This window comes from Phocoena sinus, chromosome 19 (genome assembly GCF_008692025.1).
Source record: "Phocoena sinus isolate mPhoSin1 chromosome 19, mPhoSin1.pri, whole genome shotgun sequence".
Classification (NCBI taxonomy): domain Eukaryota; kingdom Metazoa; phylum Chordata; class Mammalia; order Artiodactyla; family Phocoenidae; genus Phocoena; species Phocoena sinus.
Window position 1 is genome coordinate 10,969,911 of NC_045781.1, and position 27,778 is coordinate 10,997,688.

General features: G+C 53.0%; 3 protein-coding genes across 6 annotated transcripts; 2 read left to right on the top strand and 1 right to left on the bottom strand.

Moving 5' to 3' along the window:
* Window positions 1–4,693: 4,693 nt before the first annotated feature.
* LYPD4 (LY6/PLAUR domain containing 4) lies at window positions 4,694–9,265 on the bottom strand. 2 transcript variants are annotated; one of them, XM_032614215.1, is made up of 5 exons: window positions 9,149–9,265; window positions 6,365–6,528; window positions 6,022–6,165; window positions 5,237–5,563; window positions 4,694–4,957 (listed from the first exon to the last, which is right to left on the bottom strand). In XM_032614215.1, the coding sequence occupies exons 2-5, from the start codon at window positions 6,429–6,431 to the stop codon at window positions 4,755–4,757; spliced, it is 741 nt and encodes a 246-aa protein (XP_032470106.1). In that variant the 5' UTR covers window positions 6,432–6,528; window positions 9,149–9,265; the 3' UTR covers window positions 4,694–4,754. The 2 variants fall into 2 exon arrangements, with proteins under 2 accessions (XP_032470106.1, XP_032470107.1); XM_032614216.1 differs by lacking the exons at window positions 6,022–6,165; window positions 9,149–9,265 and having other exon boundaries at window positions 4,755–4,957; window positions 5,237–5,571; window positions 6,334–6,431.
* Window positions 9,266–11,434: 2,169 nt separating this feature from the next.
* Window positions 11,435–15,156, top strand: DMRTC2 (DMRT like family C2). The gene is made up of 8 exons (XM_032614211.1): window positions 11,435–11,658; window positions 11,746–11,903; window positions 12,186–12,262; window positions 12,529–12,709; window positions 12,858–12,984; window positions 13,790–13,850; window positions 14,007–14,181; window positions 15,110–15,156. The coding sequence occupies exons 1-8, from the start codon at window positions 11,435–11,437 to the stop codon at window positions 15,154–15,156; spliced, it is 1,050 nt and encodes a 349-aa protein (XP_032470102.1).
* A 4,520-nt stretch (window positions 15,157–19,676) lies between these two features.
* RPS19 (ribosomal protein S19) lies at window positions 19,677–27,688 on the top strand. 3 transcript variants are annotated; one of them, XR_004347040.1, is made up of 7 exons: window positions 19,696–19,788; window positions 20,257–20,327; window positions 20,599–20,699; window positions 25,982–26,165; window positions 26,251–26,376; window positions 26,688–26,742; window positions 27,623–27,668. XR_004347040.1 is itself a non-coding variant. In XM_032614234.1 (6 exons), the coding sequence occupies exons 2-6, from the start codon at window positions 20,257–20,259 to the stop codon at window positions 27,647–27,649; spliced, it is 438 nt and encodes a 145-aa protein (XP_032470125.1). In that variant the 5' UTR covers window positions 19,698–19,788; the 3' UTR covers window positions 27,650–27,688. The 3 variants fall into 3 exon arrangements, 2 of the variants coding, with proteins under 2 accessions (XP_032470124.1, XP_032470125.1); XM_032614234.1 differs by lacking the exon at window positions 26,251–26,376 and having other exon boundaries at window positions 19,698–19,788; window positions 27,623–27,688; XM_032614233.1 differs by lacking the exon at window positions 26,251–26,376 and having other exon boundaries at window positions 19,677–19,788; window positions 26,688–27,680.
* Window positions 27,689–27,778: the final 90 nt, after the last annotated feature.

Below are 27,778 nucleotides of genomic sequence, written 5' to 3' on the forward strand. Positions count from 1 at the left end.
CCCAGAGGGGTGGAACAGTGGCCCAGGGAATGAAGCTGGTCTTCAAGGGGAAACCTAGTTATGAAGTGATGTCAGGATTTGGTGGGACGTCATTACCCAGTAAGAAAACCAGCAGCCAGAACCCCAGACACTACTGGAACCCAGGTAAGTTGAGCTGGGAGGCAGGGGGCCTCCCAGGGATGGTCATTCATTTGGTCAGGAAGAACTTAGGCCTGCCAGAATGTCAGGTGAGCTCAGGTGACCCCGCAACAGTCCTGCAGACACAGATCAACAGCCCCATTTGACGGAGGAGGAAGCTGAGCCCTAGAGAAGAGAGGGATCCTGCAGGAGGCTGGGCAGTTAGGGGCCGGCCAAGCCAGGACCCCCAGCGAGCCTCTGACTCCTTCCCCTGCTCCAGGCTGCCTCCCCGCGGGGATCTGGGGGAAATCAAACAGAAGCTAAAAAAGGCCCTGGGCGAGGGGCCCGTACTCATCCCTTGGGCCCCCAACTCTGAGCACCGCTCTGGGGCGGGCACCAAGGGGGCCACCGCGGCACCCTGCTGAACGTGGACCCTTACCTTCGGCGAGTGTCCACGCAGGCCAGGCCGAAAACCGGGCAGGAGCGACCCTTGAGCTCTCTGGGCTGTCCAGCGGGCAGGAGGACACTTGTCCGCAGGGAGTCCCAGTCCCGCCGGGCCCACGGCCTCGTGGGTTGTGATCTCAGGAAGGGGGCGCCTGGGAGAGGCACTGGGGCTCCGCCCAAGTCCCAGGCAAGGTCGGCGCTGACGGGAGGGAGAGCTGGGGGAGCGGTGTGGGCGGGTCGTGGGCACAAGACTCCACTGGCGGCAGCATCCCTGCCCCTCCTCCGAAGCCGGCCATGGTGCCCCCGGGGAGCAGGCTCGGGCCCTGAGCTCCTTCTCTGCGCTCAGAAGCCCTGCCCTGCACAAGGGGGGGCGCAAGTTCTCTCCGGGGGACGTGGGGAGACTCGGTGAGATAGCCAGAGTGGGGGAAACAAGGCGGCCGCACTCCGGAAGCTGAGGGCACTGTGAGGACGGTTAGTCCGAAGGCTGGTAATGGGGGTCTCAGCCCAGAGGCCTGTGTCCCCCGGAAGGGCTGGGCCGCCTCTCTCAGGACTGAGGAGCAGAGGGTCATCCGGGTCTCTCAGTGCCACGGCTGCTCGTGTGCTTTGGGAGGGCGGGGAGGAGGGGCGGGATGGTGCTTCTGGTGCTAAACAGCAGTCTCCCTGGGCCTCCCGAACCCAGTCTCAAGGGACGCCTTCACCACAGCGCCGCCACAGCCAAAGCCGCCTCTCCGGCACCTTCGGAAAGAGTTGATTTGTGCGCATGCGCGAGCCTCCTCCGTTTCCCGCCTTTTCCCAGGCTGGAGCCACGCTCTCTCTCCCTCCAGCGAGGCGATGCGCAGCTCGGGACCAGTGCGCAGTCATTGATCACTCTTAGGTCCACCATCCACTCACGTCCATTCTCGCCAGAAAGGAGAGGGCAGAGAAAAGAACCCTGAGAAAGAGAATAGGAGAACTAGAGGACAGAAGGCGGAGGAAAGGGCGGGGCTTCCTCCTCCAATGGCTCACAGACAGAGCTTTGCCTCAGGCACTGTCGCCCAGCCCGATTTCCAATTGCCTGAGGACCTGGCGGGCCCCTCGCCCCTAGCCTTGTCTCCTGCTCCAGCGGGTGGGCGGGATGCGTTCTAGATGATTCTTATGTGGCAAGTGCAGTGGGGAAACGACACTTACAGTCAACACGTGAAAAGACCCAGGCTTCCCCGCTGGAGAGACCCCCGCGGGACTCCCCACTAGTTCGGCCAGAAAGACAAGGCTGCATTTGTTGTTGGTCCGTGGTCTCTTCAATGCGCGTAAGGGGGCGGGGCCAGGCCTCAGTCCTTAGCCATGGGGGGCGGGGCCCCGCAATGGAGTGAAGCCCGGATTGCTCTTGGGGCGCGACCCAGAGAGGAGCAAGTCCGGGACTGGGTGGTGTTGAGGGCCCGATAGCAAGGATTGGTCCTAGGGGCCGGGACTGGCGGCTGGATTCGGCCCTGGCCTCTGGAATTAGCCCCGGGATCGGGGACCACATAGGACTGATGGAGTAAGCTAAGGGGACGGGACTGCGAAAAGGGCCCAAGAGGGGTCCAAGAGCCGTAGGCGCCGACGGTGGCTAAAAGACAAAGCCAGAGGGGAGCGGGCGGGGGTGGGCAGCAGCCCTGAAGGTACTTTAGACATCCTATGGGAAACTGGGGACCGAGTGGACTAACGTCCTGCCACAGGAAGTGGGGGAGCCCGTAGACTGGCTCATTTCCGCCCTATGGGGCGGGTGTGCGGGGATAATCCACTGAGAGAAGCGGGTGATGTGAGAGGGAAATACCACACCCAGCAGAGAGACTATCAGACATCCCAGTACCATCTTGGGAGGGGAGTCCAGAATGTGAGTGTCCCGGACCAGGATTCCTCTTCCGGCTCCGGACTCGCTGTGTGACCGTGGGCAACTCCTGCCCTCGGTGTTTCTAAGGTGGGAAATGGTTCAAGCACGATTTTCAGGTATGAGCCACATTTTTTTTTTTGGCCACACTGGGGCATGTGGGAATCTTAGTTCCCCGACCAGGGATCGAACCTGTTCCCCCTGCAGTGGAAGCGCAGAGTCTCACCCACTGGGATGCGTTAAGAAGTCCCAAGTCTCTGACACTCTTGCGACGGTAATGAGGAAGAGGTTTAGAAGCTGCTGTCCAAAAAGGAAGTTTAAGGGTGAGTCAGGGAAAGGAAGGAGGAAGGGGTGCCCCATAGTGGGGAATGCCTGGAGGAGGGGTGCAGTACAGCTCCAAACAGCCCTGTCCCACCATCATTCATTCAATCCGCTCATCCATTCGTTGTCAGTCCACCTGCCTCAGCCTGGCTGCCCTAGGACCTAACTTCTTGACTCCTACTCCTAGGACTAAGGGACCCTGGGTTGGCTTTGGACAGCCTAACCTTCACTTGGGAGAAGGAAGTGCTGTCACCTGGGTTCCCTAGGGGGTCACATTATTTACAGATCTCATCAGGCTGGAGAAACACTGACAGACCAAGAGAGATGCTACAAGCCTCAGGCAGAGGCACACATGAAGTCCTTTCTGGATTAGGAGTATGTGTCAATCCAAGTGAGGACCTTTGGGAATTTCCTGTGCAGGAAAGAAACAGACATAGCCGCCGGGCCCAGAGACCCCCAGACTCATCATCCTCCCTGCCATAGACATCATCATTAGCCAAGGATAGAACTGGAGTTGGCTCCAGACACACACAGGAAGGCTCACACAGGCTCAGAGCTCAGACTGGGGCCCAAGGCCATTCCCTGTCACATGGCAAGACACAGCCTCACCAACAGGACAGTGTGCCCAGAGGCAGTACACACCATGGTCAAGAATGGGCCTTGGAGGGCTTCCCTGGTGGCGCAGTGGTTGAGAGTCCGCCTGCCGATGCAGGGGACACGGGTTCGTGCCCCGGTCCGGGAAGATCCCACATGCCGCGGAGTGGCTGGGCCCATGAGCCATGGCCGCTGAGCCTGCGCGTCCAGAGCCTGTGCTCTGCAACGGGAGAGGCCACAACAGTGAGAGGCCCGCGTACCGCAAAAAAAAAAAAAAAAAAAAAATTGAACTCATAGAAACAGAGATTCAAAAGATGGTTGCCAGGGGCTAGGGTTGGGGGAAATAGGGAAAAGTTGGTAAAAGAGTACAAACTTTCAGTTATAAGATGAATAGGGTCTGAGAATCTAATGTATAACATGTTGACTATAGTTGATAATACTGCATTGTATAACTGCAATTTGCTAAGAGAATAGAACTTGTGTTCTCATCAGAAGAAAGAAAAGGGTACATATGTGAGGTGATGAATGTGTTAGCTTACTCAGTGGTAGGAATCCTTTTACGATGTATACATATATCACACCATCATGTGGTACACTTTAACTATATTGCAGTTTTGTCAATTATACCTCAGTAAAGCTGGAAAAAAAGTGACCTTGCAACCTTGAGTCTGGCTGGCTCAGAACATGTCTCACTCACGTACCACGTGCCCTTTGTATCCACGTCCATTTTCATTTAATAAATTTTTTGCACCAAAAGCAAAACACAACAAACAAAAAAACCCTAGCCAGATACTACCACAGTATCTGACTCATACGAATGAGCCACACTTATAATTCATAAGGCCTTCATTTTATTTTTTTTAATGGAAACAATTCTTCATTAAGTAACTTTTAATATCAGGAAAATAAAACTTTCATAATTCTCTTTACAGCAAATATATCATATCAGTGTCAGTGCTCTGGCCATCTTAAGTTAAAGGTGCTTTATCATAAAATATATGGTTTTAAACTTTACTCAAATTGAATTTATAATCCCTATGACTTCCCTACAAGGCCTTCATTTTAAAGGGGAGGAAATGGAAGCCCAAAAAGGGAGAAGGTTTGGCCAGGATCTCCAAGTCAATGGCTGAACCCAGGCTAGAACTCAGGTCCTCAGGAGGCAGCGGCGAAGGGGAGTGTTTAGGTTTCTCCTGCTTGCTGGGCATGATTCTGTCACTTTGCCAATGATCCTCCTCCCCAAGCCCCCTGCGCACTTCACAGCAAGCACTGCCCATTACCTGCCCCTCCCCTCTGCCTCCCTGGACACGTCTGGCCCTCCTCAGACCTTTCACGCCTCCACAACCCTCATGGACCACAGGACAAGGCAGAAAGGCAACTCCGTAACTTTATTTCACTATGTGAAGGGGTAGGGGTATTTGGTCCAGCTAGATCGTCAGTCCCTGAGGGCAAACAGAAGGCCTAAGAGGATGCTCCAAGCAGGTCTCCCACTAGAGGGCTCTGCACCAGCAAACTGGGCCTTGTCTAAGATGTTGATGGCCTCAGTCACTCTGATGCTGCCAATATGGTGAAAGTGGGATAAAATACCGGTGTATTCACGAGCACAGCCCATGAGGAGGAAGGTGGTATTGAGATACCCTGTAAGGAAGAGAGCAAGGAGTCAGAGACACTTTCAAGACTCAAACATCCTACCCCTCCTTCCAGACACCCCTCACAAACCAGGACCCCTGCTCTCCCACCAAACACTCAGGTACCAGGCACCTTCTCCCCTCCTCCTTGGAATTACGTGCCACAACCCCCATCCCCCAGGACCCAGACACAGGACCATGGGACCTCAGTCCCACCCACCTCCCTCAGAGACGGGAAGGCAGCAGGCCTAGAGCAGGCATCTGAGAAAGAAAGTTTCTCTTCTCTCACCCGCCTGAAATTTTAAGGTGGAACTGTAGCACTCAGTAGCATTGTTGGGGCAAGCCTCGGTGGTGACAAAATTTGGGAGGCAGTCCTTGGAGTGCTCGCCCACACAGGTTGGGCAGCTATGGGAAGAAGATGCTAAAGTCTTAGGAGCCTTGGCCTTGAGTTTCACAAAATGATCCATGTTGGTGAGGTTATTGCAGAGGTATGTCCGGCAGACACGGCTATAGGAGGCAATGGACAATCCGGGCGGCGAAACGAGGTAGGAGACTTGCGGGGGGTAAGATGAAGCTGGGCTGCAGCCTTTAAAACCCACAACTCCCCTTTTGGTCCCTGCGGGGCAGAAGATTGGAGAGCTCTGATCAGTGTCGCTGGCCACACCCAGTTCAAGCTCCCAGCCCATGCCCTGCTCTTCCTGCTGCCCCATCACCAACTTTGCCCCTCCCCCACTGTCCACTCACCACTCAGATTTCCCACGTCTCATCTGCCTCTCCTCACTCTTCTCCCCACAGGAGCCCGTCTGCGCCTCTCTCCCTTGTATCCCAAACTTGTCTTCTCTCCCAGAGTCCCCCTCTCCTCCTGGGATCTGTCCACCTCCATTGTGTCCTCTTATCCAGCCCACACCACAACCAGCTGGGTCCTGCCCCTCTCCTGCCGATGTCTGGATGCTGTTCCCAAACATATAATGGGGTAGATATCTGGAACTCAAGTCCAGAGTCCCTGGGTGCTAGGAATGGAGGTGGGGTCAGAAGACCAAGCAAACAAAATGTAGCAAAGTCACCCCCGTTCACCTGTCTCGATGAACACCAGCGTCTCCTCACAGCCCTCACTCAGTTTACACACCATGCTCCTCATCAGAAGCCATTGCCAGTTATGGAGATCAACAGCTCTGAAGAGGGAAGATGTTGCTTCATAACACAAAAGCGCTCCAGCCCCTAAAGAGAGAATGTTCTTCCAGTCACCTGCCCCTCACATTGCCTTCTCAGCCCCGAACCGCCAATCAAGAGCTCAGCCTCCACAGACCCTGTCTCCCAAGGGACCCAGATATGCAGCTTTCCTTCCCCCAGTGACATGAATCCAGCCCTCCCATCCCAGCCAAGAGGGTCCCTAAGGGTCCAGCCCCACAGGACATACAAGGCAGAGTGGAAATGGCCCCTAGGAGACAGAGCAGCTGCACAGGGCTCAAATGCTGAGGTCCCATGGTCCTGTGTCTGGGTCCTGGATGCTGGGCCTCAGTCTGGAACCAATTTCAATCTAGGTCTCAAGCTCAGTTCTTGTCAGCCTCTGGGTCACTGTTTCTGGAGCAGAAAGTTGATTATCATTTTCATTAACATAGGCTCCCTGAGCCCTTCAGGGACACAGGTCTTCCCATCTCCATAGTCTCTCTTCCAACCTAACCCGAACCCACATTAGCTTCTCAAATCCTGACTCTTCACTCTCCTGCTTAGGTTCTGCCACTGGACATGGTGCTGAGCAGAGGACGCTGGCTTATTCAAAGGATCCCTATCATACAGGCTATTCTCCATCCAGAGACAATGAGATCAGAACAACAAATGTGTGTGTAGGAGTTAACCAACATATTACTAAATAACCCTTGACTCGAAAAAGAAATTAAAAAGTATTTAGAACTGAATAATAGCAAACATACTACATGTCACACACACACACACACGTGCATGTAAAATCTGATGAAAACTGAATAAGGCCTGTAAGTTAGTTAAGAGTAATATACCAATGTCAATTTCCTGCTCATATACTACAGTTATACAGGATGTCCCTATGGGGAACTGGAAGAAGGGTTTAAGGGACTCTATATAAAATTTTTGCAACTTCTTGTAAGCCAATAATCATTTCAACATCAAAAGTTTTTTTAAATACACATCAAAATTTGGGACTCTGATTTCTAAATCAATATTCAGAAGTAAATTTATAATTTAAATACATTTATCAGGAAACAAGAAGAATTACAAAATGTTTATGAATTAAGAAGTTATATAAGAGACAACAAAGCATCCCCCCAAAAGGGATAGAAATAAAGATGACAGAAATCAATGAAATAGAAAACAACAAAAAAGTATTACAAAAGACTAATATTCATTCTTTGACAATATTACTAAGATAATTCTCTGGCAACTCTAATCAAGAAAAAAAGATGCAAATAAAATACAGAATGAAAAATAAAAATTAACAGACATCACATATTCTAAGAATAATAAAAGTGTCATTAACAACTCTACATTTATAAATTTGAAAACCCAGATGAAGTGGATAAGTTTCTAAAATAATATGAAGTGCCAAAATTGGCATAAGAGCGTATACAAAGTCTTAAAACGAGAATGGTCAAGGATCTCAGGCAAATTGACAAGAAAAAGAGAGCAACCCCAGCAGGGGAATGGACCAAGCATATGAAGAAGCAATCTCAAAAACAAACCAGGCGGCTTCCCTGGTGGCGCAGTGGTTGAGAGTCTGCCTGCCGATGCAGGGGACACGGGTTCGTGCCCCGGTCCGGGAAGATCCCACGTGCTGCGGAGCGGCTGGGCCCGTGAGCCATGGCTGCTGAGCCTGTGCGTCCGGAGCCTGTGCTCCGCAACGGGAGAGGCCACAGCAGTGAGAGGCCTACGTACCGCATAACAAAACAAAACAAACAAACAAAAACAGAAAGGCTAACAAGCGTATGAAGAAACACCCCAGCTCAGCAATAATCAGAGAAATACAATGTATTCAAATGTGCATCTATCAGACTGGCGAGGGATCAGAAAGCTGGAAAACTATGGGGCTACAGAGACCCTTGTGCACTGCTGCTCATGGGGTAGTTGGGGCCAGGGATAGGGTCCTCTTCTGGACCCTGAGGAAGGGAGGAGTTCTGAACAGTGTCTCAGACCCAAAGCATCATTCATTGTGAGGAGGAGTCTGGCAATACTTAGTCAAATTAGGCTTACAAAGAGCCATCTCTGGTATATCCTAGGTACACATAACAGAGATTTCCACCTTCAACTACAAAGGAACACATGAGAATGTAGCATTATTATGGTGACAGTGAGCTGACGGCAATGTGGGCGTCCCTCCCTGAGACCTAGTGAACATGTGACACGCAGGGGATGCACACCATGGAATATCACGCAGCAGTTAGAAGCAACTGGTTAGATGCACGCATCACATGCACTGGCTCATATAAACAGTGCTGATTATTTTAAACAGTAAATAATGTCATTCGCGTCAATTGAAGCACCATGCACATAAAACACCGCACATCTTGCAAGAACACACACACACTAAAAGATATGCGTGAGCCGCCTGAAATGAGTGCCTATGCAACAGTTAGAGAATAAAAGTGGGGAACTGGGGATTACTGGAACTAACTAAAACACTGTAGGTTGTACAAAGTTGATAGACTTTGGACTCAAAGACAGACCAACGTTGGAATCTTTACCTCTCCGTTGTCTGGCTGTGTAATCTTGTGCATCTTATTGAACTCATTTATAAAATATATTAGTAATATATCCCACAGAGTCATTGTTGAAAATTAATAAGATTATTAGTATAAAGTGCCAGGCAAGAGCTAAGCTCTCCAAAAATGTTGGTCCCCCTATCTCTCTCTCCACTACCTAAAGGTTTAATGTCAATTGCTTCAGCTGGCATTAAAGCATTCCACACACCTTCACCCTTCCTCCCCCAGACTGGCCCCAAACCACCTTTCCAACTTCGTCTAGTACTGCCCCCCTGCACAGCAGTCCAGCTAGAGGTCACTTCTGCCACACTTCTCTGTCCAGAATACCTGACACAGGATCCGTAACCCAGAAATCTGCGGCAAGCTAAGAGGCCAAGACCAGCAGAAAAGATGGGACACAGGAAGGGGAAATGAAGGCTGACAAAGGATCAAACAAAGGAGTTGGACCAAGCAGAGAAGATGGCACACACCTGCCTGGGAACGCAAAACAACGGGACCCAGCAATCTGAGAACAAGCACGGACACAACCAGAAAAGAGTGGAATGAAATCCTCAAGGAAAAAGGGATGGAGTGGTGGTCAGAGGCGATGCTATCCCTACAAAAGAGAAACCACACAGACAAGGAGGAGCAAACTGTTGGAATGGAACCTTGCAGGGAGCAGAGAAAGCACAATCGGGAGCGGCAGAAAAATGAGGAGTGGGGCACAAGGACCGGGTTCTCAGGGGAGAGAGGAGACAATCTTAGAGGCTCAAAGAGAGAAAAGGAGACAGGGCAGAATGCATAGAGAAAAGGGGACACCACAGGGAATGGGGAGGGAAACCGTGAGATGGGTCTAGTAGAGATGCACAGAGAAGGCTACAATTAGAGAGTGGAGCACCGAGAATGGGGTGCAATCCGGGAGGAGGATGAACACAGAGGGTGGAAAGGGCTAAAAAGACAGAAAAACCACAGAAGCGTCTCGGGAAGCGAAGAGGAGGATGGGAGGGGCAGGGGTCCAGGCTATGAGGGAATGAGGCACGTGGAGAAAGAGGTTCCGAAAATCAGCAGGATGAACAGGCAGAAAGAGAGGCTCTCAGAGACGGAAAATGTCAGAGTTAGGAAAATCAGCACCAGCGCGGACGATAAGAGACACAAGGAATGGGTCTCAGCGTGAGAAGGTGGGACCCAGGAAGGAAACAGGGATATCACAGCACAGGGAACATAAAAGGAGAAAGGTAGATCGGGAGTTGGGCAGCGGGAGAGAAGTGCAAAAACACTGGCGTCCACACAGCAAAGAGTAGCCGCCCGCGCAGAGTCGAAGACAAACGCTCAAGAGGTGCCGTCCCTGCGAGACTGCGCGTGCGCGGGAGGGCGGGCCGGGCAGCCATTCCTGGGGGGCAGGGCCAGCCTAGTCCTGGAAGCGTTACTCGACGCCCCATTGGCCACCTCCCCAAAAAGGGAAAGAACAGTCTGGGAAGGCAAATCACACGAGGAGGGAGAAGTGTCACGAGACTCAACTCGACGCTCTATTGGCTGGCCTGATAGTCTGGCGCGAGGAGAAGCGGGCCGGAGGTAAAGGGGCGGGCCGTCAGTGAAGGATCTTGAAGCGCACTGGTCGCTCGCCTCGGCGGCAGAAGGCGCCGCTTGAAGCTCATTGGTCCTTGTAAGAAGGGGCGGGAAAAGTGGCGCGAGCGAGGCCATTCCTCACGCCACTGCCTCACCACCTTCTTTCGCCTCATCCTGAGTCTGACTCCGCTCGAGGCTGTGGTAACAGCAGGCTGACGACGCGAACGCGACCCCGCCCCTCCCGTCTCTTCCCCTCCCTGTCTTGCGCTGGCCTCCCTGCCCCAGACATCCCCTCGCCTCCCCACTAACGGTCCTCGCGGCCCCTTCGCCCATCCCCCACCGCGGCTCCTGAGCGCGCTCCCCGAGCCCCGACCCCTCCCTGGGACCCTGGAGCAGGGCGAGGCCGCGGGGACAGCTGCAGAAGGGGGTGCACGCGAGGAACAGATGAATGGGGAGGTGTGGCGGGCGCGGTTAGAGGCTGCTTGTTGGGAATGGGCGAAGGCGCGTAAAGGCCGGGCGCAGCGACGGCGCGGGTTTGCCTTAGTTTGGAAGGCGTGTGGGTGCAAGAGAGGAATTTGGGCCTTGGGGAGGGGGCTTTGGGCCTCGATCAGGGCCTGGCACATGGAAGGGGCTCAGTAAACCTTTGCTGAAGGAATGAAAATAATTCTTGAAAGTGAGGCAAGGGATCCATGAGAATGATGTAGTTACTGAGGTGCAAGGGAGTGGTCTGATTAAAAGGGTTGCGGGGGAGAAATTGAATTGCAGGGCGTACGTGAGGCTAAGAATTGAAAGGGGAGCATAAACGTTATGTGTGGGAATTGGATAAATGCAGGAGGGAAGGATGATAATGGTTGAAGAGAATGCCGGGGAAACTGTGGGAATGGGGTGTTGGTGGGAGGCGGGTGTAAGAACTGCTGCAGAGGGCGTGAGGGTGCGCGAGTATGCCCCAAACTGGGATTTCTGCCTGGAAGGGAACATGTGAGCGGAGAATAATGTTTGGCTCGAAAGATGCACAAGAAAGGAAAGAGAGAGGTTCTTGGGAAAGATGGTGCCTGAGGAAAGTGAAGAAGGAGAAAGCCAGGGGAGACTCAGGGTGACAGCTGAGTCCAGGAGTGGAAAAATCCTTCAGGCGTGGCCTCCCAGAGGCAAGAGGGCTGGTCGGGAGAGGGCCCACGTGTCCACCCTGACCCTCCACTTCTGCCTCTAGACACATGGAACCCAATGAAATGCCTGCTGTCCAGCACTGCCCCTCAGACTCGGCCACAGGGGCTGAGACTAGAGCCCCCCAGGGCGTGGAGCGCGTCCCCAGGAGAGCTGTCAGTCGCTCTCCAACCTGCGCCCGCTGCCGCAGTCACGGTGTCACTGCCCACCTCAAGGGCCACAAGCGCCTCTGCCTCTTTCAGGCTTGCAAGTGTCACAAATGTGTCCTCGTCTTGTGAGTATGAGACCCAGGGAAGGGAGAGGATGGGCCTCACCTAAAAGGCGGCTGACCTGCCTTCTGACTCGCCACCCCCCTCTTTAGGGAGCGCCGAAGAGTCATGGCTGCCCAGGTGGCCCAGCGTAGGCAGGAGGAGGCGCAGCTGAAGCGGCACCTGGCTCGGGGACAGATGAGGAAAGGGGCGGTTCCTCCCAAAGCGCCCAGCAGTGTCAAGAAGGGAGTCACTCAACCGAGGGTCCACCGTGAGTGTCTCTGGCCAGGGCCAGGGCAGGAATGTGGGCAGGGAAAGCCTAAGTAGGAAAAAGAGTCCCGGCCCTGCCACTGAACTGGTGCGGGACCTGGGGCAAGGTGTTTCTATTCTCTGGGCCTCACCCTCCCCAACTACAAAATGTGATTAAGTGTTGGGAGGGTGCGGTGAGGTCTGTGGGTAGAAATGGGACCGAGGGAGATAATTCAGTTTGGGGCTGGAGTGGGATGGCCCTCAGGAGAAAGAGCTCACCAAAGCTCTCCCTGGTCTCTTACAGCTGGAAAGGAGAACATAGCACCCCAGCCTCAGACTCCCCATAGGGCAGTCCCACTGGCACTGACACCCCCTGAGAAGGTAAGGAAAAACTGGGCCCTGAGGGGACCCCTGTCTTAGCCCCTGCCCAGATCCCTTCCTGTATGCCTTCAGCACCGGGGTTCTAGGTCCAGCCCTGAACTGCTGTGTCATCTTGGGCAAATCACTTCTATTCCATGGACAAAATGAAGCGGTGGGATTTTATGGCCCTTCAAGCTCTAAAGTTTTGGGGTCCTACCTACATCCTGGAACATACCCATTCCTTCTCCAGCCTCGTACCTGACTCCAACCTATGCCCCCTGCAGGAGAACTCCCAGGGGCCTCTGCTGCTCAGCTGTCTCCCAGAAGCCTTGCCTTTGCCCCGGACTCCAGTGCCTCCAGGTCCTTTGGCCACTGGACACTGGCTGCCTCCAGGCCTTTCCGTACCAACCCCAGTGGTGTGCCGCTTGCTATGCCAAGAACCTGCTGTTCCTCTGCATCCTTTCCCTGGTAAGATGAATTCAACATTAATTCAAGAGATATGTGAATGACTAGGTACCACTGTATCAGAAAGACAAGAGGAAAAAGATACAGGGTAGGAAGAGGGAAGACAAGCCATGACCTCTGCATACGCTCTGCATTCTCTTACCCTCATTAGGCTTTGACCGTGGCACTGCCCTCTGGCTGCCCACTCGTGGGCCCCTCCCAGCTTGCTCAGGATCTCGCCCAATACTGATGGCTCCTCTTTCTGGAGAATCCCAAGGGCCCTCTACCCTGCCCCACACGTGAGTAGGGAGAAAAAGATACGTGTTTATGATGTGCCTAACCCTGTGCTGGATACCATAGTAGATGATAAAGAAGAAGAAAAGGTCTCAGACTAATGGGTGAGGCAGAGCGCTCCTAGCTCTGCCATTGCCTAGCTGTGAACCTTTGTACAAGTATCTTTACCTCTCTGAGCCTTTTTTTCTGTCAGTAAATCAGAGACACTACTACTTCTTGGTAATAATGAGAATTAGCAATAATATATGGAATACACCTAGCACAAGCCCTGGCCTTAAACAAGTAGTGGCTATTAAATCCACTTAAACAGATAAGATAGGGTTGAACTGCCTGCTGAAGTCGGGGGGGGGGGGGGCGGGGGGGGGGACGACATGCTGCTAAGAGCCTCAGAGGCCTAGGAGAGAGGCCAAAGGCCATTAGAGAAAGCTTCCTAAAGGTGAGCCAAGCTGCTCCTCAAGTTCCATGGCGATTGGGGAACTAGGAGGGAAGGAAACCAGACTCTGGTAGGGCAGGAACAGTCACCTCAATCTCTCTAGATGTTTTGTCAGTTTTTTTATTTTTAGCTGACACCAATTATTTCCCATAATCCTCACAGTAGCCCTGGTAGGAAGAAGCTGACAGATATTTTCATTTTACAGAAAACAAAGCAGGCCATAACAGAGGAAGGGACTTGCCCAAGGCCACAAAGCCTAATGACCCAGCAGGCACTCAGATTCCCAGATCAGAACATAGCAAAATCCTGCCCCTGTTTCCACGTGTACCTGTCTGTCCATGTTTAATCCCTCTGGCATCTTTTCTCCTTATTTCCAGATGCTCGACTCTGAAACTTCAGCCCTGTGGCACCTCAGACCCGCTTCTGCTGCAGCCGCAGGTCCTGGGGAAGAAGTGGGATCCAGGACCCTGGGAGGAAGTTGAGCTTGGGGAAGGGAAGAGTAGGGGATAATGAAGTAACCAGGGGCAGAGGGAGCAACTGGAGGGTGGGCAGAAGTGGGGATTCCCAGTCTGCTTCTCTCTCTTTCCTTTGCAGGCCCCCAGAGCCTCTCGCCTGGACTGGACCTCTGACCCCTCAGAGTGGCAGCTGCAGTGGGAGGCAGCCGAGGCTCTTATGGGACTGAAAGATTCGTTTCAGGCTCCCCGCCTGACCCCTTCTGGTCCTTCCAACCATGCCTGGATTTCCCTGCGCCACCCCTGTGGCCCACCAGGTAACCTGTTCCTTAAAAGGAGGGGATGGGATAGGCATGACTGAGAAATGGAGGTACTGGAGTAAGCAGGGACTAACCAAGTAGATCAGGAAGTCACAAGTTCAATATCCCAGGCCCCAAGCTTTTCAACCTAGCCCCTGGGATTACAGCTGAGAGTTATTCAGTGAATCTGTTTTATCCTTTTTGTACTCAAAAACAAATGTCCAGTGCCCTGATGTCAAGGAAAGTGAGGCCCTGAGAGAGGCAGGGACTTGCCTGAGTGCATATAGCAAGACAGTGGCAAAGCCTGTTCTCCTGACTCCAGCCCAAGGCTTTTTCTCTGGACCCAAACTGCCTGCTGAAGTCTGGAGAGGGGCTGAAGAGGTAACAAGGGTCTGGCCTGGAAGGAGATTTGATAACTGCCTTCAAGGAGCTTCCATTCTATTTGGGAAACCTGGATGCCTTCAGAAAGCTCAGTGACAAACCTGGAGGGAACTAGAGGAATCTTGAGGCATGAGAAACACCTATGGGGACAGAGAGGGAAGGCTGAGATTTCTCTTGTCCAAAATGGTGGATTGGACATGCTGTGTGGGACTGGAGGGACTGCTGGAACAGAAGCAGATGCGCATGGAGGGGCTTCTGATCATGGAGGTCTGGCATGCCAGGCTTGGGCATCTAGACAAGCACCTGTACATGAAGGGGAGCAAGGGAATGTTTCTGAGTAAGGGACATATTCTGAATCCCTGAGCTTTAGAAAGACAAGTATGGTGGCTGTGATGGAGGGATTGGATGAGGCAAGACTAGAAGTGGGAAAATCAGTGAGGAGGAAGTGTTTGCTATAATCCAGGTGAAGAAAAATAGGCCTGGATTAGATGGGGTAAAAAGAGAGGGTTTGCTGGGAGGGGAAATAGATGTGACCTGGTCCTGCCCCCTTCCTTCCTGTCTGTAGCTCCTGCTGAAGAAAGAGGATTCCAGCCTGTTGTCCCCTCTCTCTGACCCAGTCCAGCCCCCTCCGTGGCTCTGCATATTGGGCATCTGGGATCCATCTCCCTCCTGAGCTAGAAGCCCAGAGGTGGAGGCCTTACTGGGGTAGGGGGGCAACAGCCTGCAGGCATTGCATATTTGGTATTTTACTTACAGATTCATGCATGGAATTTAATGTAGCACAAGCTTCAGTCTTTTTTTAAAGCTTTCAGGTGCTTTGTTAGCTTTTGGCTCCTTTTGTAGCATGGCCATTTCCTTGGCTGAAGGTGGATACTCTTTTACCTTCCTCGGATCCTGGGACCTCTTAAAATCCCCAACAAAGAGAAAGTTGTGCAGTTTAAGTTAACCAGTATCTAAATAGATTTTTGCATGAGTTCATGTTCCAGGGTATTTATTTGACGTGTGATTCTGTATATACCTGTGCACTCATGTCTGTCTCCATGCATGTGAAAACAGGAGAGAATTTTCATTTTGTGTCTAGGTTTGTGTGAGTAAGCAAAAAATAAACCTGTATTGTTTTAAGCCACTGAGATGTGGGGATTGTTTGCTACTGCAGCCTAACCTAGTCTATCCTGACTGACAGAAAGGACTTGTTCAATTCACTTCCCAAAGTGAAAATCAGATATTCAGTAACTACCACAAATAACTACAAACTTGGATTTCTTTTTATGGCCAGATAAGAAAGAGTGGTAGGCAGACACAGTAGGTGATTCACTGACTCAATAATCAAGTGACTGCTCTGTGCCAAGCACGGACAGTTTCCAGCTGCCCAGAGGGGCACAAGTGGAAATACCTACAGGGCCAAGCAGATCATATAAATGAGTAAAGAAGGCCAGAGGAGCCCTAGAAAACTGAAAATGCATGCCCTACCTAAGAAGGCAGCTTCCTTTTGGCCCTGGTGGATTGTTGCCAGGCAGGAACGTGGGCTCTGGATTGCCATATCTTCTGATTTTTCAAGAGAAGCTGGAAAACTAGATTTCTTTTTAAAACATCTTAATTTTCAAATGTTGGCTCAGTTTTCTTCTTTAAATCCTATGTAGGTCAAACAAGACATATCTTCAGGCCAGCTTTAGTCAATGGAACGTCAACCTAATGCTAATCTAACGTAACATTTTTCAAACGGGGAGACTGAGACCAATCAGTACAGGAAGAATCAAGTTAGTCTTTATCCAGGGTTTTTCCTGAACTAGGGAGCTTCATATACCTGAGTTCTGAAGGACCTATAAAAGGTTAGTGACAGTTATTACCATTTATTGAGCACACACTCTGTGCAGTTCACACACATCCTCACAGCAACTCTGTGAGCTACGCACGATTACTCCAACTTTACAAACAAAGGAACACCTTAGATAAAGTGACTTGCTCAAGTACTTTAGTGAAAATTTGCAGGCAAATATTGGAGAAAGGTTCCTTCCTTGCCAGGCCCCAGATCAATAGGTAATTTTTATAATACATAGAGTGAAAAATTCAGGACTCCAGGAGACAGACACAAGTCCCAAGGGTTTTTCAAAAAGTCTTTATTTTTCTACTCAAGATAGCAGTAAGTAATAATGTCTTACTCACATTTGTTTCTTAGTCCTCTGCTGTCAAGTCCTTCTCCTTGAACTGTTCCAAGCACGTGAAGACCTGGTGAGCTATTCCAAAGATACGAAGACTCAGAGACCCCCATCCCCATTTCTACTCTTAGAAGGGCCAAACAGAAAGTTCAAGGGACGTGCCTGATCACTGATTCTTTTTCCTAATGTTACCTACACCTCTCTTTATTCAAGATAATTGATGGTGATGGCATCCAATTACAACTTGCTCTTTTCTAGTTTGGGGCCTTGAGAAGGTGAGCTGCTTCTAATTCTAACATTACAGAGCAACAAATCTCCAACACTTCCCAGGACTCAGTGCAAGATAACCAAAGTCCGAAGTCTGCTTCACAGCTTCCTTCCCTGACCTTGTTTTAACTTAGATGTGTGATTGACCCTTAATAGACCTGCCTAAACCTTGCTATGCCATGCTCTCCCAGTGACAGAAAACCAAGCCCACATAGTCAAGCGGGGAGGGAAGCGTTGCAACATGCAACGTGGCTAAGACCCTGCTACTCAGGGCTGACCAAAGGTCCCCAGTACACCAAGCTCACACAGCTGGGAAGAGTCAAAGAGAAAGTATAATTTGAGGTTAAAGGATGACATGAGAAAAGGGAGGGGAAAAAAAGTGATGGAGACTGGAGGAAGGAGCTAGGGGCAGGCCACTCTTTACAGACCATTTCTCTGCAGCCCATCTCCCCTTCTTGTCAGACCTGGCAGGGCTTTTTACACTACTGGCTAGGCCTACTTTGTCTATCAGATTGTCAGGGCTTCCACACTGGTGCCTGAGGGAGAAGGGTGGAGGCTCTGCAGAGGCCAGCTGTGGGGAAAGGGCACATTTACAAATTGCTCACGCTCCTCTGGCTGCAGCACCCTTCACCTGCGGTTGTGGGGAGCCAGCGGGCCCTTGGCCTCTGACCAGGCTTTGGAGATGATAGACTGTGAGCACTGTTTCATGTGTCACTCCCTTTCCCATTACCCACTGCCAGGTGAGGAAAGGTGTTGCACAGGTCCAGTAGGGTACTGAGTAAATCATCCCTCTTCTAAGCTTCCTTCACGTGCCATCCTGATGCTCTGCAGAAATAACCAGTGAGGTTCCAAATGTGAAGCACCATCCTGCTCCTCTCTCCAAACAAGTCTCCCCCACAGACACCCATGTTTCACATCAGGAGCTCGTTTTACCTTCTGCCCTTTGGGAATCCATGCTTCCTTTCATGTCAGCCCTGTGTGAACCTGTTCCACTCCAGACCACACTCCTTGAGCAATGTAGAATCAACATCATACCACCCATGCCCATCCAGTTTCTCTACTCAGACCCTCATTGCCTGGGCCATGTAGACCTCATTCTGTATCCCCGTCCCATTGTGCAGCTGGCTCTGCAGCCGCCAATGTAGACACATAGTCCTATAACCCATGCCCTGCATAGACCCCCATCCTTTTTATCTGACTTAATGTCTCTGATAAGCCCCTTAGGTAGACTTCCTTACATTCCTTAAGGGCCCTTGGCCCGCAGTTTGCAGGCCTGATCACCCTGAGCTGTGCCTATCTCTGTCCAACTATGTTTTCCCTTCCAAGAATAAGTACTTTCAGAGGGCAGGGCCTGCGTGCAACTCCTGCAACTCCTCTCTGGGTTCTCAGAATAGATGACTAAGTAAACCACGCTGTCTTGATTCCTTAGGAATTGTTTTTTCTAGAGTTAATGCATTCTAACGTGGCCTCTCCCCTCATCACAACATAAACAACTTCCTACCCTCGAACCACTTTTTAAGAGGTGGGGTTTTTTTCTTTTGAGTAGTTTTTAAGTTCACAGCAAAATTGAGCAGAAAGTAAGAGTTCTCATAGTCCCCCGGCCCTCCCACAGCCTCCCCCACTACCAGCATCCCACACCAGAGTGGTTCATTTGTTACACTCGCTGAATCTACACTGACACAGTATGGTTTACATTAGTATTCACATTAAATACTTTCTCCTTGGGCTTCCCTGGTGGCGCAGTGGTTGAGAGTCCGCCTGCCGATGCAGGGGACACGGGTTCGTGCCCCGGTCTGGGAGGATCCCACATGCCGCGGAGCGGCTGGGCCCGTGAGCCATGGCCGCTGAGCTTGTGCGTCCCGACCCTGTGCTCCACAACGGGAGAGGCCACAACAGTGAGAGGCCCGCGCACAGCAAAAAAAAAAAAAAAAAGTTTTCTCCTTGCAGAAAGTTAGCAACTTTATCAAACTACAGGTGTGTTCTTTGTGTTCTTGGATGTTGGACCTTAGAAGGATTAAACTAGATAATGCATGTAATACTACATAATGTTTACCTGTGCCTTGCACAGAGTAGGCACACAAAAAGTATTTGTCAATAGAATTAACGTGTGTGCACTAACTGCGAAGAGACTCAGGCGCTAGGAGGCAGAGCTGAGCTTCTCGGAAGGTCCCGCCTCTGTCCCTTTGCCCCTGACCTTATCTGCTCCCCGCCTACACTGCCTCATTCCCACTCCGCTCTCCTGGGCTGTGGTGAAGCAATTTCCGCCCTAAGAAGGGTGCGGCTTCCGTCCCCTTCCGCTCTCGCGAGTACTGCTGGTTGAGGAAGGGTAGGTGGTGACCACATTTCTTCGCTGCCCTTCCCCTGCTCTCCCGGTCACAGTTCCGCCCTTACTAGCCCCACTTCCGGCCAGAAAAGCCACTTCCACCCGGAAAAGTGGTCGTCCAGCTGGTGGCGCCAGGAATAGCCAGGTCTCTCTATTTCCTGCCCACCCATAACTTCCGCCAGGAGATACAGTCTCCGCCGCTGTTTGTTCCATGCACGATCAACGCAAACGAAGCTAGATTCCCTCCAACTCAAGACGAGAGCTCCTCAAGCTGCAGGAGAAGGAAGGGCGGGGAGTAAACAAGCCTCCGCCCTCACGCCATACCCTCCCACGTTCACGGAGGGGAAGCCACATTTGCCCTGAGAGAGGCGCGGCCGCTTTTTTCCTAACCCCATTCTCGCGAGTTCTCGGAACTCTCGCGATAACCAACGCCCGACTTGTGCGCCCGGGAAACCCCGTTGCTCCCTTTTCCCTGGCTGGCAGCTTGGAGGCCGCACGGTAAGCTGAGTGCTCCGGTCCGAACCGGGTGCGGGGTGTCGGGGCCCGTTTCCCGATCCCGGAGTGTGTGCCTGGGAGCTGCGGGGTACCCGCGCGGGGCCGCCCCGCCCCCTGGAGTCGCGGCCACGTGCGAGCTGCAGGCCCGGGCATGTCTGGTCCGCGCTCTCCGGGAACCGAGGCTGGGCTTGGTGGGCAGCGGGGAGTGCGGGGGACCCCAGAATCAGGGGTTGGGGTCATACAAGCGTTTTCACAAACGGGGGCAGGTAGTGTTCGTGCGACCCGGAGAGACCGTGGGCGTCAGTGAGTTCTGTAGGACCCACAGGCGCAGGGGTCTTTAAAGCGGGGAATTGAAGTAGGGCCTTCGGAAGTAAGGAGAGTGCGACGGTTTAGATCGCGTTGGGGCTGGCCCCCGACCCTTGTCAGTCGTCTCCATCAATCCTGTGTTCACATGCTCGACTTTTCCCGCAGATGCCTGGAGTTACTGTAAAGGACGTGAACCAGCAGGAGTTCGTCAGAGCTCTGGCAGCCTTCCTCAAAAAGTGAGTGGGGATTGCGGTCCGAGTGGGTGGAGGCTGTCGCCTTTGCCTGATCCCTCAGCGCCCGCAGGCTTTCAGTCTGGGGAGGCTTGTTGGAGGTCTCTGTGGGGTCCATCCTTTCTACATGAGGCCTGAGTTGTGTTTGAGTTTCAGTCTCTTTGTATTTTGGGACACATTGGGCTCTTCTTGATCTACAGTTGTGTTGAGGGGAGGGAATTGGGATGGAGTTTGTGGAGACTCCTGAATTGTGCCTTTCTCTCTGTCTTGGTCCCAGGTCCGGGAAGCTGAAAGTCCCTGAATGGGTGGACACTGTCAAGCTGGCCAAGCATAAAGAGCTCGCTCCCTATGATGAGAATTGGTTCTACACACGAGCTGGTGAGGAACTGGGGCTTTTGGCTGGGGCGTGGGGGGCTGGGTGTCCCCTTTGTGACCTCTTACTTGCCCCCAGAAATAACAAGAGAGAAATCTTTGACTCTATCACTGCATGTTTTTTGTGACATTCAATAATTTTGTACTCTGAATCTGTTTCTTCATTTGTAAGAGATTCATGTGAGGACCTGTGCTTTCCTCTGAGTCTTGTGGGGGACCCAGGGACAAATGAGTAGAGTGTTCATATTTTGCCTGGAGGTGGTTCGTTTTAGAGAGAGGCATTGTCCTTTTAATACCTATGGGTCTGTTTTATTGTTTAGATCGTCACACTAGACTGTCTTGTTAAATGAGTTGTTCGTAACTAAGGGGTTGGAGATCTGATCAGGTCACTCGTTGCTCTAGATCTTGGCAAGCCTTAAGTGCCCTGAAGAAAACCTTATGGTCACCCTGTACTGGTCCGTTTTTTTATCTTCTTATTAATCCTTTAGTAATGACTTTGAAGGACTGATTTTCTTTTTGCGGTACGCGGGCCTCTCACTGCCGTGGCCTCTCCTGTTGCGGAGCACGGGCTCCGGACGCGCAGGCTCAGCGGCCATGGCTCACGGGCCTAGCCGCTCCGCGGCATGTGGGATCCTCCCGGACCGGGGCACGAACCCGTGTCCCCTGCATCGGCAGGCGGACTCTCAACCACTGCGCCACCAGGGAAGCCCCTGAAGGACTGATTTTAAGTGTAGCCCTTGGTTGCATAGTGCTAGTGCTAGTGCTAGTGTTGCCTCATCTGTCTTTAATGTTTCAAGTTTCTCCAGTCACCCCCATGGAGGCTTACCTTGGGAGTAGGGGATGGGGTTCAAGGCTGGATTGTGCCACGGTGGCAGCCTCTGCACAGGGCCTTCACTAAAGGCTCTCGGCCTCTCCTGTGTTCAGCCATCCTGTGTGAAGTGGGGGCTCTGTCCTGACCAGAGCTTGTCTGTAGGTGGGAAGCAGAGTTTGGACAAAACTCCAGAACGACCTTGAGAAGAGTTGGCCTTGGTATAAGGTGCCCAGCACCTCAGAGCATGAAGTATTTTGTAGATGGTGGGCCAATCTTTCAGGCCCTAGACTGGACATAGGGGCCAGCATGCCCAGCCACAGCCTCTGACCCCTGAGGACTAAAAGGTCAAGTCTGTGAGATGAGTGGGGTGGGTAGTATATCTGTCTACTCACTTGTATGTTTTTTTTTTTTGTTTGTTTGTTTGTTTTTGGCAGTACGCGGTTGTGGCCTCTCACTGTTGTGGCCTCTCCCATTGCGGAGCACAGGCTCCGGACGCGCAGGCCCAGCGGCCATGGCTCACGGGCCCAGCCGCTCCGCAGCATGCGGGATCTTCCCGGACCGGGGCGCGAACCCGCGTCCCCTGCATCGGCAGGCGGACTCTCAACCACTGCGCCACCAGGGAAGCCCCACTTGTATGTTTTTATAAAGAAAAATGGGTCTGGTGAAGGGGAGCTGACTTGACCTCCCTGGGCACACAATCAGTGGTGACGGGGCCTGGACGAGACCACCACTACCTCTGTCATCCACCCATCTTGGGAAGCAAGGCATGCCTGGTCCTGACTGCTCTTTGGTGACGCCCCAAGAGCCGATAGGTCAAGCAAGGCAACTTTGGATCTAAGATGAGGAGAAAGAACCTCGTAGCTTTTCCCATTTGATCTGGTGAATACGCATATTTTGTATAACCTGTACCTAACAAAAACTTCCCAGGTAGGTCTGCTGGTTGCCGATTTGCAGTTGATGTCGGGGAGGTTAACATGCTTGTGGTCTGCCAGCTGCTGATGCCACAGTCTACCCGACTCTTGCCGTGATTGGAGGTGGGGGCAGCTCGGTCCTCTAGGCAGCATTCTGTGCTTTATTTTTCTAGGCGGGGAGAGATTAAGGGGAAATGGGGAAAGGACCGTGGGTGACACACACTGAGTTGAGCCTGCTGGCCATCTCTACAGTTGCTGTGGCCCCTTTCTGCCCACTGCGCACCTTCCCCAACACATCACGCTGGGTGTGCGTCCTCTGCCTGCCCTGCTGCTCTCCCTTGGCATTTCCAACGCTCGCTTTTGACTTCAGTTCCCCGGCTGCCCTAGTGGCACAGTGTAAGGGTTCTAGACCGGGGTGTGTTGTGCGCGCGTTGTTGGGGCACAGCCGCGCCTGTTTGTATAAAATCATGACAGGCAAGAGTTGCAGATGCCACAGGCCGCACGGTCTACTCTCTGACCGTTTACAGGAAAAGTCTGCCGACCTCTTGGAGCGTAGAGTGCTCCCGCTTAGTTCGGTCAGTCCACACTCTGGGCAAGGGGAGTCATAGGAGATAGTCATTTACCCAGGAGGAAAGTGAGATACAGACCGGTGACGACCGTGGGAGGGTGTGGCAGGCTGACTCCAAAACCACAGTCTGCCATATTTGCTTTTCCTCCTCTGGATCGTGGGCCCCCTCGGGGGTTTGGGGCTGAAGCACAGTGGGATAGCGACCTGTCCTGGGAGGCTGAGCTCTGGCAGTGAAGGCAACAGGGCAGTGGGGGTCAAATTCTGGAGACGTATAAGAGCCAGCACGGTGTGGACAGCTATTGACCTCAGGTATGGGGATACAGAGGGCAGAGGTAGATGGCAGGGCCTTCTTGAGGGTGGTCCGCAAGAGCTGCAGACCTGTAGGGCTGAGCACTCACCGGGCAGTGTGTGTGAGGGGTGAGGTGTAGAGAGAGAGCCTGTTTCAGGGGAGTGGGGAGAGTGCTCTAAGGGGAGGAGCAGTGTCAAGGGGGGACCACTGCAGGGCTTTGAAAGGGAGTGGTGCAGTGTGGCCCTAGACAGGCTTCTTGACCTCAGTTTTCAGAAGGGTCTGCTTGGGGGGGAGGTAAGAATAAGAACACAGTGTGTGTTTCAGTAGGCGTCCAGCGGTGAGTGAGCAGCTGTTGGATTGGGGCGCCTGAGTGGTGTGTGTGTGTGTGTCTGTGTGTGTGTGTGTGTCTGTGTGTGTGTCTGTGTGTGTCTGTGTGTGTGTCTGTGTGTGTGTCTGTCTGTGTCTGTGTGTCTGTCTGTGTGTCTGTGTGTGTCTGTGTGTGTGTCTGTGTCTGTGTGTGTCTGTGTCTGTGTGTGTCTGTGTGTGTGTGTGTCTGTGTGTGTGTGTGTGTGTGTGTGTGTGTCTGTGTGTGTGTGTGTGTGTCTGTGTGTGTGTGTCTGTGTCTGTGTGTGTGTCATGCTGCTCAGCTCGCAAGATCTTAGTTCCCCAACCAGGGCTTGAACCCAGGCCCCTGCAGTCAAAGGGTAGAGTCCTAACCACTGGGCCACCAGGGAATTCTCCTGCACCAGATAATTTTTTGTGTCATTAAGAAAGACGTGAGGCTCCCCCTGGGAGAAACTAAGGTTGAGCTTTACTGGAGTTTGTTCCCCGCCAGTCCCTGCTCAGGGTTGAAGTAAGTTGTCCCCCTTAGTACCATGGCGCAGACCACTTGAAGGGGGTGGGCTCTGTCGCAGCTGGCAGGGAGCAGTGTTGGGGCTCAGACCCCATGTACCACACAGCCCGCCCCTTTCCGTGCTGAGCTGGGCGAGCGCTGGTCCTGGTTCAGCAAGATTCGTTTCTAGTGTGCAGCCTCTTCGGGCGTTCGTGAAATCGGGAGCGTCCATCTCAGCCCCTTCGTGAGGCTCTTACGCCTTCCCCAGCCCAAGTGGGAGAGCAGATCTCCACCTAGAGCCAGGGCGTGACCAGACAGGTGCAGGGGGGAGTGGCGGTAGCCATTGGGCATTTGCACTGGTCTTCAAGGCGAGTTTTCCATGAGGCCGCTCCTGCCAGGAAGATTGTGGGGGGTGGCTTGTAACAGGTGACTCTCGATCCTGGCAGTGGGTGGGCTGCTTGGTGCCTGGAAGAGGGTCAGAGCCCTGATCTAGGGGGTGGGGTGAGGACAAAAAGAACCAAGGAGAGTGGTTTTAAAGTGAGCGGGGGACAAAGGCAGTGGTATCAGGGAGAGGCTGCTCAGTGGTCCTGGAGAAGTGGCCATGGTTTTTGCTGCACTGTTGGCCCCTGAAGCCCGTGGCTGTATCCGGAGACGGTCTTAGAGGGCAGGAGAGAGGCTGAGAACAACTTGTGCGCAGGAACTGCTCTGGGAGGGGCAGCTGGAGGGAAGGAGGAGCCTATCTCACCTGGTCACTTCCCCCTCCCCCCAGCTCATGACACTGGAGGGTCATGGAGATGGCCCAGCGCCCCGTGACTCTTGGCAGCAAGTCATTATTGAAGGAATGAATCTTCGGCTCCCCCGTTCATCTTCAGGACTAAAGGGGAATCTAATGACCTGAATCCCTACCTTTGAGCTTTCAGCCAGGCAGGGCTGTGTGATGGCCAGCATCTGGGCCCCAGTTCTTCAAACCTCAGTGGCCCCCTGAGGTAGAAAAGCAGGACGTTCAGGAGGGGCTGTCCGTATGGAGCTTGTGGCGTGAGCCCAGGAGTACTCTGGAGTTTAACCTTTTCCATACAGGAAAGTAGCACCTGACGCGTTCATGGCATCTTCACAGCGCTCAATGAGGTGCTTTTTGTCCCGGTTCTCAGGTGAGGGTAGGTGACTTGCCAAGGCCACAGTATCGGGCGGGCTCCTAAGGCCATGTTACTGCCTCATAGGAGAGAGTGAAAAGCAGATGGCATAGGGCCTGGCAGGCAAGTGTTCCAGTTGAACAGAAGAGGATTTCCAAGGAGGCTGGCCAGGGTGGGTGAGGGACTTGCCCAAGCCTGTCGAGGGACCAGAATCCCAGCCCACAGAGTGGGTGACGCACCTCCCAGGTTGGGAACATCCACTGCATAGGATGTCAGCTCTGCTACCATTGTTACCTAAGCTCTCCAGGGCTGGGGTGTGGGAGGATCAGTAGGTCGCTTCTCCAGCTCTGCTGCCCTTCAGAGCTCACAGGCAGATGAAGGGGGACAGTCACGGCTTAAACATTTGCTAGGCTCTCCCCACAGAACCTCAGGTCCACCTCACAGCGCAGCTAAGCAAGTCCCTGGAGGGGGCGGGTTGCCTGCCTGGTCACGTGGCTACGGCAGTCCCTCCACTACCTGTGCACGCCAGTCTCCTGAACTGGGGGGTGGTCAGGTACTGGGGCTTGGCGTGCATTCTCATGTTCTCAGTTTCCCTGACCGGAAAACGGTGAGGTGAGAAAAATCTGCTGTCGCACACAACTAGATTTGTGACCTTGAGCAAGGCCCTTTCCTAAGGCTGCCTCAGCTGTGGAGAAGCATCTTCTCTGCCTGAGAAGGGTTCTCAAGTCTCCCTTGCCTCCCACCCAGCTTCCACAGCACGGCACCTGTACCTCCGGGGCGGCGCTGGGGTTGGTTCCATGACCAAGATCTACGGGGGGCGTCAGAGGAATGGTGTCATGCCCAGCCACTTCAGCAGAGGCTCCAAGAGCGTGGCCCGGCGGGTCCTCCAGGCCCTGGAGGGGCTGAAAATGGTGGAAAAGGACCAAGATGGGTAAGTGCGGGGGAGGGCGGAGGAGCCTTGGGGCCAGATCCCTTATGATGAAGTTATCAAGGACTGTCCCCCTTCGCCCATGCAGTGAGGTGCCAGGTCTGTCCTGCACAGCTGCACCTGCCCCCCAGCCAGGCAGGGGATTCTTCAGAACAGTGCACAGCACGGGGCCTCCCCCCGACCTCTCTGGCTAACTACTCCAGGCTCCAGGAAGGTAATTTAGCGACTGTCCGCTTTCATTAGCCTGCTCGTTAGCTTTTCCCAATTGATTTTTCGGGGCTTTTGATCTAATGTTTGCACAAACGGCACCCCATCAGCTCCCAGGGGAGCTCCCACTCCAGCCTCCAGCTTGTTGGAATGCAGCCGACTAGGGACCTCAGTGGGACTTGGCTGGTGTCATGTGGTCCTGTGGCCAGGTGCCTTCTTGGAAAGCCTGGCTCGTGTCCAGGAGAGGCCTGGCAGGGATCAGGGACGCTGGTGGGAGCCTGCACTCACCTGGGGCTATATGACCCTTCTCTCCCACAGGGGCCGCAAACTAACACCTCAGGGACAGAGAGATCTGGACAGAATCGCTGGACAGGTGAGGGCTGGGTACCTCAGTCACCGCCTGGGTGTTTCTGGAGCCTGGGTTTTGTCAGATGGGAGTTTCCTCCCCTGGAGGGCACAGCCCAGGGGAGGAGGGTGCAGGAGAAAGAACGTTTCTGACAGACTTCCTGTGGGGGCTGGTTGAAAATGCAGGTGCCTGGGTGAAGGGAGGCCCAGGGTGCGGCTCACCAGGCTGGCTTCTCCTTCAGGGCACGCTCCCGCACACGCGGCTGCCTCTTCCCGGTCAGCCTTCTGATTCCGGCTGCAGTGTTTTCTTTCTTAGTCTTCATGCTTACTGAGTGTTGGGGTGCCTCAGAACCCAGGTCTCCATCCAGATGCTGACTGACTATAGACACCCTGGGCCAGAGTCCCTTCACCTGGAGCCAGGCTCCCCGTCTGTAGAGGGATCTGCTTTTGCCTACCTCGGAGGGAGGTGGTGAGGATTCCATGAGCTACGGCAACAGAGGCCCCCAGGGTCTGGCATGACCCTCTTGACTCAGGCCTCCTGGGAGTCTTGGACTGTTGAGTCACTTAAGTGTCAGAAGAGAATGGAGGTGTCAGCCCTCTGGGGATTGGGGGTGGCCTGGAATGAGAAGGTAGCCCTTCAGGGCAGAGCAGGGCCTGGCACAAACAGCAGTGTGGAGTAATGGGCAGATGTTGGAAACACACGACAACGCCCTCTTTCCTTGAGAGTCCCAGTTTTATCCTTCTGTAAAATGGGGAGGTATCCAAGATTGTGAGGATCGGATGAGATGAATACATGTAAACCACGAATCAGGGTGCCTGGCGTCCCATAGCTACTGGGGAGCTACTGTGAAGTGCTTGAACACAGACGCCACAACTGATCTTAACTATTTGTCCATCTTTTCCCACAGGTGGCAGCTGCCAACAAGAAGCATTAGAACAAATGATGCTGGGTTAATAAATTGCCTCGTTCGTAATCCTGGTCTGGGTCTCTTGATTGGGGGGTGGCCGGGCAAGAGGAAGGAGCGCTGCACCGCACTTCCCTTCCCTTGAGAAAGAGGGGGGCC